Genomic DNA, 15,700 nt, shown 5'->3' with positions numbered 1-15,700 from the left:
TAAAATTTAATGATACTCTCTCACCCCAACTCTCATTTGCCCTTTTTTTCACCTCTTGCACCTTTCTCTTGACCTCCTGTCTCTTTCTTTTATACATCTCCCACTCAATTGCATTTTTTCCCTGCAAAAATTGTCCAAATGCCTCTCTCTTCTCTTTCACTAATACTCTTACTTCTTCATCCCACCACTCACTACCCTCAGACTACCTTCAGACTTAAAAACAATATTTTTTTTTTTTTTTTTTTTTTTTTTTTTATACTTTGTCGCTGTCTCCCGCGTTTGCGAGGTAGCGCAAGGAAACAGACGAAAGAAATGGCCCAACCCCCCCCCATACACATGTACATACACACGTCCACACACGCAAATATACATACCTACACAGCTTTCCATGGTTTACCCCAGACGCTTCACATGCCTTGATTCAATCCACTGACAGCACGTCAACCCCTGTATACCACATCACTCCAATTCACTCTATTCCTTGCCCTCCTTTCACCCTCCTGCATGTTCAGGCCCTGATCACACAAAATCTTTTTCACTCCATCTTTCCACCTCCAATTTGGTCTCCCTCTTCTCCTCGTTCCCTCCACCTCCGACACATATATCCTCTTGGTCAATCTTTCCTCACTCATTCTCTCCATGTGCCCAAACCATTTCAAAACACCCTCTTCTGCTCTCTCAACCACGCTCTTTTTATTTCCACACATCTCTCTTACCCTTACGTTACTTACTCGATCAAACCACCTCACACCACACATTTTCCTCAAACATCTCATTTCCAGCACATCCATCCTCCTGCGCACATCTCTATCCATAGCCCACGCCTCACAACCATACAACATTGTTGGAACCACTATTCCTTCAAACATACCCATTTTTGCTTTCCGAGATAATGTTCTCGACTTCCACACATTTTTCAAGGCTCCCAAAATTTTCGCCCCCTCCCCCACCCTATGATCCACTTCCGCTTCCATGGTTCCATCTGCTGACAGATCCACTCCCAGATATCTAAAACACTTCACTTCCTCCAGTTTTTCTCCCTTCAAACTCGCCTCCCAATTGACTTGAACCTCACCCCTACTGTACCTAATAACCTTGCTCTTATTCACATTTACTCTTAACTTTCTTCTTCCACACACTTTACCAAACTCAGTCACCAGCTTCTGCAGTTTCTCACAAGAATCAGCCACCAGCGCTGTATCATCAGCGAACAACAACTGACTCACTTCCCAAGCTCTCTCATCCCCAACAGACTTCATACTTGCCCCTCTTTCCAGGACTCTTGCATTTACCTCCCTAACAACCCCATCCATAAACAAATTAAACAACCATGGAGACATCACACACCCCTGTCGCAAACCTACATTCACTGAGAACCAATCACTTTCCTCTCTTCCTACACGTACACATGCCTTACATCCTCGATAAAAACTTTTCACTGCTTCTAACAACTTGCCTCCCACACCATATATTCTTAATACCTTCCAAAAGGAAATCACACAGGACTTGTACTTTTGGACCTACAAAAGGCATCTGGCATGGTTGATCATCACATTTTGTGTGAAAAATCAAAAGCAATGGAGATAAAGTCTATGGAATGGTTTTACTCATATCTGACTGAAAGGAATCAGGTAGTTAGAATTGATGATATTATTCTGAACCTTGTCGTATAACTTGTGGAGTTCCACAGGGAAGTATTTTAAGACCACTATTATTTCTACGCTATGTAAATGACATGAAAATTAATGTCTCATGCCAACTTCTTTATGCTGATGACAGTACTTTAACTGTATCACACAAGGATGCTAATGTTATCTCAAATAGATTAGGAAAAAAATTTGAATCATGTAATAATTGGATGATGAATAACAAACTGTCTCTTCACCTAGGAAAAACTGAATTTATAATAGTAGGAACTAAAAGAAAACTAGAGAAGGTAAATAATCTTGCAATAACACATAGTGGTCAGGTAATAAAAGGAGTAAAGTCAGTGAAGTACCTAAGAGTTTATTTGGACCAATGTGCCTCAGGGGAGTTAAACTGTCAGGTCGTAATCAAGAAAATAAATGCAAGACAGATTTTCATACAGACAAGCAAAAGGATTTAATCTGAAAATTAAGAAAACCTTATGTTCTGCTTTAATTCAACCTCATTTTGATTATGCATGTTCTTGGTATTCTAGAGAAAGCAGTAAATCCAAAATTTGACAAATTTGTCAAAACAAAATTATTAGATTTATTCTAGGAGTAGACCCCAGAGCTCACACTGGCCAAACAGAGAGGGAGAAAGTAAACATGTTAAGTGTCAAGAATAGGGTTAAGCAAATAAAACTGAATCATGTCTTTAATATATACAACAACAAAGGTGGTAAACAACCAATCAATCAGGACTAGACATAGTGAATTTAACTTTTGTGTATGAGAGCGAAGGGAACTGTAGCTCATACTTTCTATCATAAAGCTATTAAAGAATGTAATCACCAAATAATATCCAATGTATAAATTAAAAAAAACCTGTTTAGATCAACAGTTAGGAAACATCTTATTGACAAAGAAAGATTCTCTGAACTAAATGAAGTATATTACTAGACATGGTGTTCTAAAACTTTTTAACTGTTTTAAAGAGTGGAATATACAATAGCATATGTGTCTTGTATGGGGTGCAGTGACTCCTTTGTTGACTACTCCATCTTGCTACAATACAAAGACCCTACTAGAAATATGTCTGTAAAACTTTAGTAGGTTATTCTGGTGGAAGATACTGTGCACTTTATTGTGGTGTACTGCACACATGCATACCTATCATAATGTACTGGGGTCCCTGAATAAAGTCAATCAATCAATCAGTCAATTATTTTGAGTTGTAGCTGTAGGTTATTTTCACATGTTGAAATTGTAGATATCCTATAGAAATATAATAAACCTATACAGATAAATAAATAGGTCAATAAATAGATCAAACAAATATATACATATATGGTTTCAAGTGAAGGTTGATGTGCAGTGTGTGGTGTCACCATGGCTGTTTAATGTATTCATGGAAGGGTGGTTAGGGAGATAAATGCGAGTCCTGGAAAGAGGATTGAGCATGCAGTCTGCAGGAGATGATAGAGCCTAGAAAGATTATCAGTTGTTGTTTGTTGATGATACAGCACTGGTCGCAGATTCATGTGAGAAACTGCCAAAGATGATGACTGAATTTGGAAGAGTGTGTGACAGGAGGAAGTTGAGAGTAAATGTGAATAAAAGTAAGGCTCTTAGATTTAGTAGGGTTGGGGGACAGGTTAGTTGGAGGTGTAAGTTTGAATGGAGAAAAATTTGAGGAAATGAATTTCTAGATACCTGGGAGTAGACATGGCAGTGAATGGAACCATGGAAGCGGGAGTAAGTCATAAGTCATAGGGTGGGTGAATGGGCGAAGGTTCTAGGAGCACTGAAGAATGTGGAAAGAGATCATTATCTAGGAGGGCAAAAATGGGTATGTTTGAAGGCATAGTTGTCCTAATAACAGTATGTAGATAAGAGGCATGGGGAATAGATGAGGCTGTGTAGAGGTTGGAATGTGTTGGAAATTAAATATTTTAAGTAATTAGTAGTGTGTGGTCATTTAAGTAATGAGAAAGAGTTTGGTAATAAAAAAAGTGGTTGAGGAAGATGAAGAGGGTGATCTGAAATGATTTGAACATAAGGAGAAAATGATATACTGCATACTGTCTATGCACAAGTGAATAAACACATAGATGAATATAATCAATGAAGATATGTATATTAGCCTGTATTTTGTAAACAGGGGCTTCGATATACAGTAAATATTCTAGGCATCAGGTCAGGTGGCATCCTTCGCCAGAGGCAGATATTCATCTATAGAGTACCCAAACAGCTGAAAGTCCAGCATGTAACGCTGGTGCAGTTGCTGCATCTGGTGGGTGCTTAGCTGCTGGAAGAAGCTGTGGGTGGTGTTGGCAGAAGATTTGGAGTTCCTCCACTCATGTACCTATAGGATGGACATATCACAGATCAGATGGCATCATTACTCATTGCCTGGTTGTTTAGTATCACAATTAAGTTTGTCTCAGTGATTTGCATGTTTGATATTTATGCTTAGTAAAGCTAGCTACACAAGACTACAATGTTACTCTATTACACTACGATATTATTATTTTACTTGATATGAAGAGTTTTGGAAAGAGGGGCAAGTATGAAGTCTGTTGGGGATGAGAGAGCTTGGGAAGTGAGACAGTTGTTGTTCGCTGATGATACAGCGCTGGTGGCGGATTCATGTGAGAAACTGCAGAAGCTGGTGACGGAGTTTGGTAAAGTGTGTGGAAGAAGAAAGTTAAGAGTAAATGTGAATAAGAGCAAGGTTATTAGGTACAGTAGGGTTGAGGGTCAAGTCAATTGGGAGGTGAGTTTGAATGGTGAAAAACTGGAGGAAGTGAAGTGTTTTAGATATCTGGGAGTGGATCTGTCAGCGGATGGAACCATGGAAGCGGAAGTGGATCATAGGGTGGGGGAGGGGGCGAAAATTTTGGGAGCCTTGAAAAATGTGTGGAAGTCGAGAACATTATCCCGGAAAGCAAAAATGGGTATGTTTGAAGGAATAGTAGTTCCAACAATGTTGTATGGTTGCGAGGCGTGGGCTATGGATAGAGTTGTGCGCAGGAGGATGGATGTGCTGGAAATGAGATGTTTGAGGACAATGTGTGGTGTGAGGTGGTTTGATCGAGTAAGTAACGTAAGGGTAAGAGAGATGTGTGGAAATAAAAAGAGCGTGGTTGAGAGAGCAGAAGAGGGTGTTTTAAAATGGTTTGGGCACATGGAGAGAATGAGTGAGGAAAGATTGACCAAGAGGATATATGTGTCGGAGGTGGAGGGAACGAGGAGAAGAGGGAGACCAAATTGGAGGTGGAAAGATGGAGTGAAAAAGATTTTGTGTGATCGGGGCCTGAACATGCAGGAGGGTGAAAGGAGGGCAAGGAATAGAGTGAATTGGAGCGATGTGGTATACAGGGGTTGACGTGCTGTCAGTGGATTGAATCAAGGCATGTGAAGCGTCCGGGGTAAACCATGGAAAGCTGTGTAGGTATGTATATTTGTGTGTGTGGACGTGTGTATGTACATGTGTATGGGGGGGGTTGGGCCATTTCTTTCGTCTGTTTCCTTCCGCTACCTCGCAAACGCGGGAGACAGCGACAAAGTATAAAAAAAAAAAAAAAAAAAAAAAAAAAAAAAAAATGAAGTAATTAACATTTTAGCTGAAAGATTATAGTGCCATGTGATGACTGTATGTAAATCTTTTACTTTCTCTACTTGAAGACAAGCTGAATATCAAGTTAACAAATAAACATCAGGATAACATAACTATGAAGGTACTATGTGCTAGAACTTAACGAAGGCAGATGAAACATGTTTTAGATGATGTTATTATACTAAATGAGTGCCACATGGTTTATAGTCCTATCTGATGATGTGGACATAAACAACACTGATAGCTAACCAAATGAAGGGCAAAAAAGGTAACTTAAGTTCCATTTACAGAGTAAAGACAAATGACAATATAAACTCAAAATACCATAGAGTTCAAAATAGAAGGTAAACCTCCAATTAGATTCTTAAAGGATTTACAAGTGCATATTTGTCAAAGGTCTATTACTGCCTAACCAAACTGTAAGTTAAAAGTTCTGTTTCAGCCAGATCCACAACATAACTCAAGCTATTGCAGTTTGGAAAAGAAACTTAGGTTTGAAAGCAACTTGTCTGATGCACTCACCCACAAGAATCAAACCTTTCAACTGGGTAAAATGATATACCAACATCTGAAGGCACCACTTGGCAATGTCCCATGCAATACTAAGATTCAGGCCATACCTTAAGTAAAACACACACACAACACTGGACTAATGAATTTTGGGTTAACATTAAGGGTCAGTAACATTCAAAACCAATGGTGAACTTTGCCCAAGAGATCTGCCAACATGATCAAAGTATCTCTTATATCTGGTAAGTATCACAGGCCAATTGATCAAACACAAAAGATCAAAGGTCACTACCATACTGAAAACCTTGGTAGCCTAACCAGTTATATCTCCTGAATATCAATTACACAAGAAAAAAGTTACTCTGTAAGCATACCTTTACATAAAAAATAACAAAACAAAGGCATATAAAAAAAGCAGTGTAGTGACGTCCACTGTTTTAGCATGATGAATTCATAAAGATGATAATAACCTATGCCTACATAGCCCAAAAAACATCAAAGTACAATTGACATCATCATACAATCAATTGTCCACAGTGCCCTAGAAATATCAAAGTACTTACAATTGATATCAACATACAATCAAAACAAAAATATACAGGCCTGACATCTCTGAAAGCCATAAACAAAGGTTATGAAGTGAAAATACAACAGACTGACAAAGCAGGAGCAAAGAGTGAACAAGTAAATTCACCATTTACTTGTTCACTCTTTGCTCCTGCTTTGTCAGTCTGTTGTATTTGGCAGCTCAAAGGCAGCAGCTGCACCTTAGCACCAATAATATCAGACTGATGTATAGTTTTTTGGTTGCTGTAAAAAAGGAATTGACAGGCTTTGTTATTGTGGCAGATAAAGGAGCTAAAATCCTGATGGATATACCCTCATTTTTGGGCAAAATTATGTTTCACTCTTTGCAAGTACAGTAAATGAACTCTGATGCTCAGTGAGCTTTATCTTGAGGTGACAAAAAATATTCATAGGCTCATACATTAAATTTCAAAAATTCAAACTATAAAATCTCTTACAGAAATAGAAAAAACAGTACTTGAGGTTTGCAATATTAATGACACTTGTAAGAGGTTATACATTGAGCATTATTTCAATCATATTCATGAAACATTCTCCTTCAGTTTCACTCTTCTTACATGTCTACTGCACTGTAAATATTTATGTACCCTAATGGTGATTTTTACCCTGTTCTCAGGCTTTTCCTTGATACCATATTTTTGCAGTTAATGAGCTTTCATCAATTTCTTCATTGGTTCCAGCAGATTATTCATTACATCCTAGAATTCTTCACCATATATATATTCTCATCAGAACTCACCCACCTGCTGTTATTCTCTGTGCTGCTCTAGTTTCAGCTTTCATATTCTCTCTGCAACTACCATGCTTTCTTTCATATCAATAAGTATCACTTACCAGTTTCTTTGGTCAAAGATTTCTTTCTCTCCTTTTAGGAGATATTTCTCCCCCTCAACTATGAGTACAACTGATACTCTTATATTTCCATTGTAATCCAGACAAATTAAGGAGCTAATGGGCCTTAGGTAAAAACTTTTCTCAGTCCACTACATAGTATGTATAGAAGCCAAAAGGTTTAATGAAATTTGACAACTGGACCTTTCTCTAACCACTGCCTTAGAACTAAAGTTTTTTTACCACTTAGTAACCACCCATACTGTCTGACTTTGGCCTGTGGTTGTTTACAAACGATTTGTACACAAACGAGCCCATCTTACTGCCCTGGACCTTACCTATGACCATTTTATCTCTCCTAACATACTACATACACACTTGTCATTTGGCCTTAGGCTCAATATTATGCAGGCCAATGACTAATCTATGCCTAGTTGGAACTTGCCTACTCTCCTCACTGCTGACAATCCCTCCTTAATGAACCTCTTTAATTTCTCTAGCAATAGCTTCCCTAATTTTCTCAATCCCTGCCCTTCCCATTTATCTCACATTGGGCCTCCCTCACCTGCTTCAGTTCCTGCAGATCAGCAAGGGTCACCAAAAAGCGTTCATCTTCCACTATTGTCTCCAACTTCATGATAAACTGATAATCATGGGAACATACACCACAGTGAGCCCAGTAGGGAGTCCAGCACACCATCTACAATGAAATAAATTTTCATGAGAGGTTAGAAAGACTTGGAAGTCACAAATGTCTATTGAGTCAGCACCATCCATCAAGTCATTCCAAAACAACTCAGGGTCACTCAGCTGTCACAAATTGTGTTCTCACAATGTGATATTGACATGAGATATTTTTGGTTGCAGTGCTTTAACTGAAGATAAATAATGTGGAGAAGAGAAAATCCCTGAAAATTAAGACCTATTTGCTATCCCAGCAGCTAAAGACACTTATTTTCCTTTGGGATATAATAAAAATTACCCAGAGAGTATATCTGGTGGTTAATTCATGTCATAAGAGGCTGAATAAACCTCATAAGGCTAATTACTTACAGATGTAACACAATGATCAATTTGTGATTAGTGTGAGAACTTGAGGTGATATGTTTGAAGTTATCGCTAGTTCTAGGTAACAGTACATACAGTCAAGCAGCCCAGAAGCTTTACTCCCAATTTTGCATTCTACCAGTAGAGTCACACTTGAAAATATTTCATAAACTGCTCTAATTTCTGTGGTCCATCTATTTTACTGAGCATGGACATACGTAGGAAAGACAGATAACAGAAGACCTGATGATCCTCACAAAGTAAGCTGTTATACCACCAAAATAGATATGTAAATTTCTAATCTGAACAGAAAGGGACAGGATAGTAATGCAGAGGAAGGGTAGTCAGTTGTTGTCAGTAGTTACCTATGGGAGAACTGATACCCTTAGATGAGCATGTTAAAGTGGTGCCTGCATTCTTTACTATCTCATTAAAAGTAAGCTACTGGGCTGGACTCAATATCTCCTTACCACATACACTATGCATCTAAACTTTCTTTTTCGACTTTTGTCTTCACTCTTTTTACTCACTTTCCTTTCTCATTTAAAATGTTTCTGCATATGGCTCCCAGTGTTCCGCATCACAAGATACAAAGAATCTCCAAAATCTAAAGAAAATTTGTAATATATAAGCAACTGAATTACTTGTTAAATTTTTTAACACGTATCATTTTTTATCTTTTCCTCGTGCTACCTTGTGGGGGGAAGCTATTTCCTGTGTGGCAGGGTGGCGAAGGGAATGTATATGTTTGTGTATGTATATGTATGTATAAGTTGAAATGTATAGGTATATTTGAAGCACCAGTAGTGTCCTGTATGGTGGAGGAAAAGACTGTCAACATGGTTATAACCTCAATGAAGACAGACAGAATGACAGTGATGTACACTGACATAGTATCACAGTTCACCACTGATCATAGGAGTGCAAAAGGGTATGATTACATGTTCATGGAGCAAAGTATTTTCTAGCAAGAAATAATGAGAAAGTACTGTATCTAGGAAAAAGTCAACAAAGAATGTCCAAACTATTTAAAACAAATAACCTTTCAAGATATATTTGATTAAGCTTCAAAGTGATGTAAACAGAAAATCTGCAATTCAACTCCTTCATGTTTGAGGATCCTCCATTGGTATTCATTGGCAGTCTGTTTGTAGTTAGTGTATCTTATATACCCCATGAAGTTACCAGCCCCTGCCTGCATATGATCACACCACAAATAAAAAGGAACCTTTACTAAGGCTGCATCACTACCAACTCCAACAGAGAATGAAATGCAAACTTGAATTCTGCCTCCCCTTTTGCCTCAACCTCAAATGAGCTTTCAACCATAGACATCAAAATTATGCATCTCCAACCTCTTCATCAAGTTCATTACCTGTGCCTGATACCATCCAGCTAGAGTGTATTTTTGATATCTCCCCATACACATTGTCAGCAACTCTACAATGCATGAAATGTAAGACCTGCCTCCTGCCTCAACCTCAACTATATCTTGTGCCACCCCAAGAATTTCTATGTAACTGTTAACTTCTAACTTAGTCTACATGATACTCTTTGAAACTAAAACATGAAAGGATGTGGGATAAGTACCGTACAATAATCATTTCAGTAAATGTCTATCAAATGTTTATTCATAGAACAGTATATATTTACAAAGATTTTATCTATCTGTGTCTCTTATACCAATTCCCAACTGGGACTCCCTCAAAGGGGCGGCCAGGGCAATAGAGTCTCCATAACTAGTGAACTCCAGTGCCACTTCCAAGCCTTTAGTGCCTCACACTTATCAGGCCACTGGCAGAGGGCAACTCTAGTGCAGTGCTTGCAGAGGCTCCTACCTTATGTTTCTTCTGACTATTTCTACCTAATGCTCCTGACTAATGTTCATACTTACTACTTCTATCTAACATTTCTCCTAAATGCTCCTACTTAAATTTTCCAACTTATTACTTATATCTACTGCTCCTAACATTTTGCCAAAAGGCAGGGCTAGCGGAGGAAAACCTAGAGTTACAAAGAATGAGCTGCATGAGTTAAGTGTTAAGTTTTATGTTTGACAAAGAGAGACTGGATGTTTATAGACAGAACGCCAGTAGTCCACATGTGGGTGAGGCAGAAAGAAAGGGCAGCTACCTGAGTTAAAGGAGTGCAACATGAAAACCACTTAAGTGCTGGCTCAATACACATGTGTCACTAACCTTCCTGATACCCAAATAGGTAGTACTGGTATTATAACTCCATGGTCATTGGCTGCCTACCAACTACTACCAACTATTTACAAATGTAATAAACAAGTACTATCTAAAACCTGTATTTGGTAAACATAACACTCTCTTATGGTTCCAGATTAGTTAGACTACAATCTGTTGCCCATATTTCTGAAACCTGTAAAATTCTAAAATCTGAACTCTGCTTAGTCCCAAGGATAATGGATTTATCTTATTCTTCCTAAGTGAGATGACAATTTGGAGATTCAAGGTCTATAAAGAATGCAAGAGGTTTGTTGCTGCTATAATACATTATGTAACAACTCTGATAGAAATGAAAATTAGGATGTATATTGTAACTTGAAATGTGAAAAGAATTCAAGGAAGCACCATTAAGAAATAAGATACTAGACGTACTGGCTAGGTGGTGTTCAGCAAAAGAAATTTAGTAATGCACCACAAATGCTGGTGACATTAATGGAAAATTAGTTAGTTCTACTAACAAAGTAATGATCATGGGAGGAGCCAATACCACTAGTGTTTGAGCCTTCTTTCTTCTTGGTTAAAGATCAGACAGAACTACTGAGATTCTTCACACCACACAATGCCAGGTACTGGGAGCCACATTTTGGTCAACTTTACCCATATTTATATTTAAAAAGACTCAAAATAAGTAAGGGTAGATGAGAAAAAATGTGAAGACAGTGGAGACAGGGTATACAAAAAACAGAAAGGTATACCAAGTATGGTGCATTTACAAAGATATGAAGACTGGCCCAGGAGTTGTTTTAATAACACATAAAGTAATGCCAATATTCCTGATAAAAGCTGTAAGATGGTTATGGGCACCACTTCAATGCCCTCAAGTTCAGTTGACAGTCTTTCCTTCAGTGGCTGCCTAATTCAGTCCAAAACCTACTAGAATTACTCATGGAAAAATAACCACATTTGCAACCTTCCTGTCATTTGACTTTAACTCTAAAACACTAAGGAAGAACAGTTCTTGTCACCTGTTGGCTTTGTTTTCAATATGTTTGTGGAAACGTCTTAAATTGCTCTCCTGATGAAACATAAAATTCTAACATCTTGCCTTTTTCCAGTCCTTCAGTGTTTTTAAGGAAGCAGTGGAGTCAATCACATATTGCACAAACTCCTCAAATGTTGGGAAGAGGAGCGTTTCATTGCTGTTCTTTGGTCGATATCTGTGGCAGAGTAAAATAAAACATTCTTAGGAGTTTCTGGAATAGCATGGTGGGCAAAAATGAAATAAAAGAGGTTTGAAGAATATCTGATAATACAGAAATGTTTAAGAAGGATACCAACCTATTTAGACATTACTACATTTTCAGTAATGGAAAGAGAATGCAACTGCTGCAGCTGGGTAGGGACTACTGAGCAACTTTAAGGCCTATTTACTCCCTAAAGATCAGACTTCTGGTTGATGAAATCATAATCCCACTAAAGGAGTGTGGTTTGAAAGCAGAAGGTGAGTTAAAACTGTATTCTGAACCAAATGACATGCACTCAAAAAGGATGTGACATGTTAAGATTAATCTGTTTCTAGTAAATCAAAACTTGAATCATTACAGATCATATAACAAATGAGTGTCACTGCACCAAATGCTTACAGAAATGATGGAATACTTTTACCTTCCTGCCCCAGACATCCCTTCTATAAAGTTCCCAGAGTGTGCAGGTAGCCAGCCACATCCACACAGATGCGAAAGGAGCAGCAGCAATGGTAATGTTGGTACTCAGCTCCAATGGAGCCAAGTTATAATTGCCGGTTTATTTTTTCATTCTTACTTTTTTCTATTAGTGCTCCTTAGCTAGGATCACATCCTGAGTGCTAATCAAGGCCTGTCTTTATGCTGAACAAACGCATTTTTCACTGTGAAGAAAATGTTTGGGTTTTTAGACACATGAATTAAATGAGAAAAATTATAGCACACTCGAAAGAACAGTCCTTTTGGACACTTGGAGGTATACCATCTGGCTTAAACACTTTGTCTACCTATAGCTGGGAGAGAACTTTGGATGACCTTGCACAAAGAAAACAGGAGAGAGCATAGGTTCAGGAGACAGAAGAGGTGGACTGGCATTGGAATAATATTAAGAGCTGCAGTACTTAAAGGTCAATTGAAATACCTCCTGATGATTTCCAGCTGGAGTTCTCGGAAGTTAAAAATCTCTGGTTTAGGTGTGATGGACATCATCTTATCCATATAAGCTGACAGCAACCTAGAATGAAACCCAAGCACAGGCATCTAAAATACACACAGTATGTATAAGCACATTTTTTTTTTTTTTTTTTTTTTATACTTTGTCGCTGTCTCCCGCGTTTGCGAGGTAGCGCAAGGAAACAGACGAAAGAAATGGCCCAACCCCCCCCATACACATGTATAAACATACGTCCACACACGCAAATATACATACCTACACAGTTTTCCATGGTTTACCCCAGACGCTTCACATGCCTTGATTCAATCCACTGACAGCTAGTCAACCCCGGTATACCACATCGCTCCAATTCACTCTATTCCTTGCCCTCCTTTCACCCTCCTGCATGTTCAGGCCCCGATCACACAAAATCTTTTTCACTCCATCTTTCCACCTCCAATTTGGTCTCCCTCTTCTCCTTGCTCCCTCCACCTCCGACACATATATCCTCTTGGTCAATCTTTCCTCACTCATCCTCTCCATGTGCCCAAACCACTTCAAAACACCCTCTTCTGCTCTCTCAACAACGCTCTTTTTATTTCCACACATCTCTCTTACCCTTACGTTACTCACTCGATCAAACCACCTCACACTACACATTGTCCTCAAACATCTCATTTCCAGCACATCCATCCTCCTGCGCACAACTCTATCCATAGCCCACGCCTCGCAACCATATAACATTGTTGGAACCACTATTCCTTCAAACATACCCATTTTTGCTTTCCGAGTTAATGTTCTCGACTTCCACACATTCTTCAAGGCCCCCAGAATTTTCGCCCCCTCCCCCACCCTATGATCCACTTCCGCTTCCATGGTTCCATCCGCTGCCAGATCCACTCCCAGATATCTAAAACACTTCACTTCCTCCAGTTTTTCTCCATTCAAACTCACCTCCCAATTGAATTGACCCTCAACCCTACTGTACCTAATAACCTTGCTCTTATTCACATTTACTCTTAACTTTCTTCTTCCACACACTTTACCAAACTCAGTCACCAGCTTCTGCAGTTTCTCACATGAATCAGCCACCAGCGCTGTATCATCAGCGAACAACAACTGACTCACTTCCCAAGCTCTCTCATCCCCAACAGACTTCATACTTGCCCCTCTTTCCAAAACTCTTGCATTTACCTCCCTAACAACCCCATCCATAAACAAATTAAACAACCATGGAGACATCACACACCCCTGCCGCAAACCTACATTCACTGAGAACCAATCACTTTCCTCTCTTCCTACACGTACACGTGCCTTACATCCTCGATAAAAACTTTTCACTGCTTCTAACAACTTTCCTCCCACACCATATATTCTTAATACCTTCCACAGAGCATCTCTATCAACTCTATCATATGCCTTCTCCAGATCCATAAATGCTACATACAAATCCATTTGCTTTTCTAAGTATTTCTCACATACATTCTTCAAAGCAAACACCTGATCCACACATCCTCTACCACTTCTGAAACCACACTGCTCTTCCCCAATCTGATGCTCTGTACATGCCTTCACCCTCTCAATCAATACCCTCCCATATAATTTACCAGGAATACTCAACAAACTTATACCTCTGTAATTTGAGCACTCACTCTTATCCCCTTTGCCTTTGTACAATGGCACTATGCACGCATTCCGCCAATCCTCAGGCACCTCACCATGAGTCATACATACATTAAATAACCTTACCAACCAGTCAACAATACAGTCACCCCCTTTTTTAATAAATTCCACTGCAATACCATCCAAACCTGCTGCCTTGCCGGCTTTCATCTTCCGCAAAGCTTTCACTACCTCTTCTCTGTTTACCAAATCATTTTCCCTAACCCTCTCACTTTGCACACCACCTCGACCAAAACACCCTATATCTGCCACTCTATCATCAAACACATTCAACAAACCTTCAAAATACTCACTCCATCTCCTTCTCACATCACCACTACTTGTTATCACCTCCCCATTTGCGCCCTTCACTGAAGTTCCCATTTGCTCCCTTGTCTTACGCACTTTATTTACCTCCTTCCAGAACATCTTTTTATTCTCCCTAAAATTTAATGATACTCTCTCACCCCAACTCTCATTTGCCCTTTTTTTCACCTCTTGCACCTTTCTCTTGACCTCCTGTCTCTTTCTTTTATACATCTCCCACTCAATTGCATTTTTTTCCCTGCAAAAATCGTCCAAATGCCTCTCTCTTCTCTTTCACTAATACTCTTACTTCTTCATCCCACCACTCACTACCCTTTCTAATCAACCCACCTCCCACTCTTCTCATGCCACAAGCATCTTTTGCGCAATCCATCACTGATTCCCTAAATACATCCCATTCCTCCCCCACTCCCCTTGCTTCCATTGTTCTCACCTTTTTCCATTCTGTACTCAGTCTCTCCTGGTACTTCCTCACACAGGTCTCCTTCTCAAGCTCACTTACTCTCACCACCCTCTTCACCCCACCATTCACTCTTCTTTTCTGAAAACCCATACAAATCTTCACCTTAGCCTCCACAAGATAATGATCAGACATCCCTCCAGTTGCACCTCTCAGCACATTAACATCCAAAAGTCTCTCTTTCGCACGCCTGTCAATTAACACGTAATCCAATAACGCTCTCTGGCCATCTCTCCTACTTACATAAGTATACTTATGTATATCTCGCTTTTTAAACCAGGTATTCCCAATCATCAGTCCTTTTTCAGCACATAAATCTACAAGCTCTTCACCATTTCCATTTACAACACTGAACACCCCATGTATACCAATTATTCCCTCAACTGCCACATTACTCACCTTTGCATTCAAATCACCCATCACTATAACCCGGTCTCGTGCATCAAAACCACTAACACACTCATTCAGCTGCTCCCAAAACACTTGCCTCTCTTGATCTTTCTTCTCATGCCCAGGTGCATATGCACCAATAATCACCCACCTCTCTCCATCAACTTTCAGTTTTACCCATATTAATCGAGAATTTACTTTCTTACACTCTATCACATACTCCCACAACTCCTGTTTCAGGAGTATTGCTACTCCTTCCGTTGCTCTTGTC

The 15,700-nt window shown here is 39.3% G+C and overlaps 1 protein-coding gene across 1 annotated transcript in view; it reads right to left on the bottom strand.

Annotated features, from left to right (window-relative positions):
- Nucleotides 1–237: 237 nt before the first annotated feature.
- The window catches only part of LOC139764078 (carbohydrate sulfotransferase 11-like), a 36,500-nt gene continuing 21,037 nt past the window's right edge, over nucleotides 238–15,700 (bottom strand). The window contains exons 5-8 of the mRNA XM_071690557.1: nucleotides 12,579–12,671; nucleotides 11,521–11,632; nucleotides 7,742–7,876; nucleotides 238–3,993 (exon numbers count right to left, since the gene is read on the bottom strand). Coding sequence (XP_071546658.1) covers nucleotides 3,826–3,993; nucleotides 7,742–7,876; nucleotides 11,521–11,632; nucleotides 12,579–12,671 — 508 coding nt within the window. The 3' untranslated portion in view covers nucleotides 238–3,825. The remainder of the gene's footprint in view (nucleotides 3,994–7,741; nucleotides 7,877–11,520; nucleotides 11,633–12,578; nucleotides 12,672–15,700) is intronic.

This window comes from Panulirus ornatus, chromosome 48 (genome assembly GCF_036320965.1).
Source record: "Panulirus ornatus isolate Po-2019 chromosome 48, ASM3632096v1, whole genome shotgun sequence".
NCBI lineage: Eukaryota > Metazoa > Arthropoda > Malacostraca > Decapoda > Palinuridae > Panulirus > Panulirus ornatus.
The sequence above is the reverse complement of the archived record's forward strand: the minus strand, read 5'-3'. Positions and strand labels throughout refer to the sequence as shown.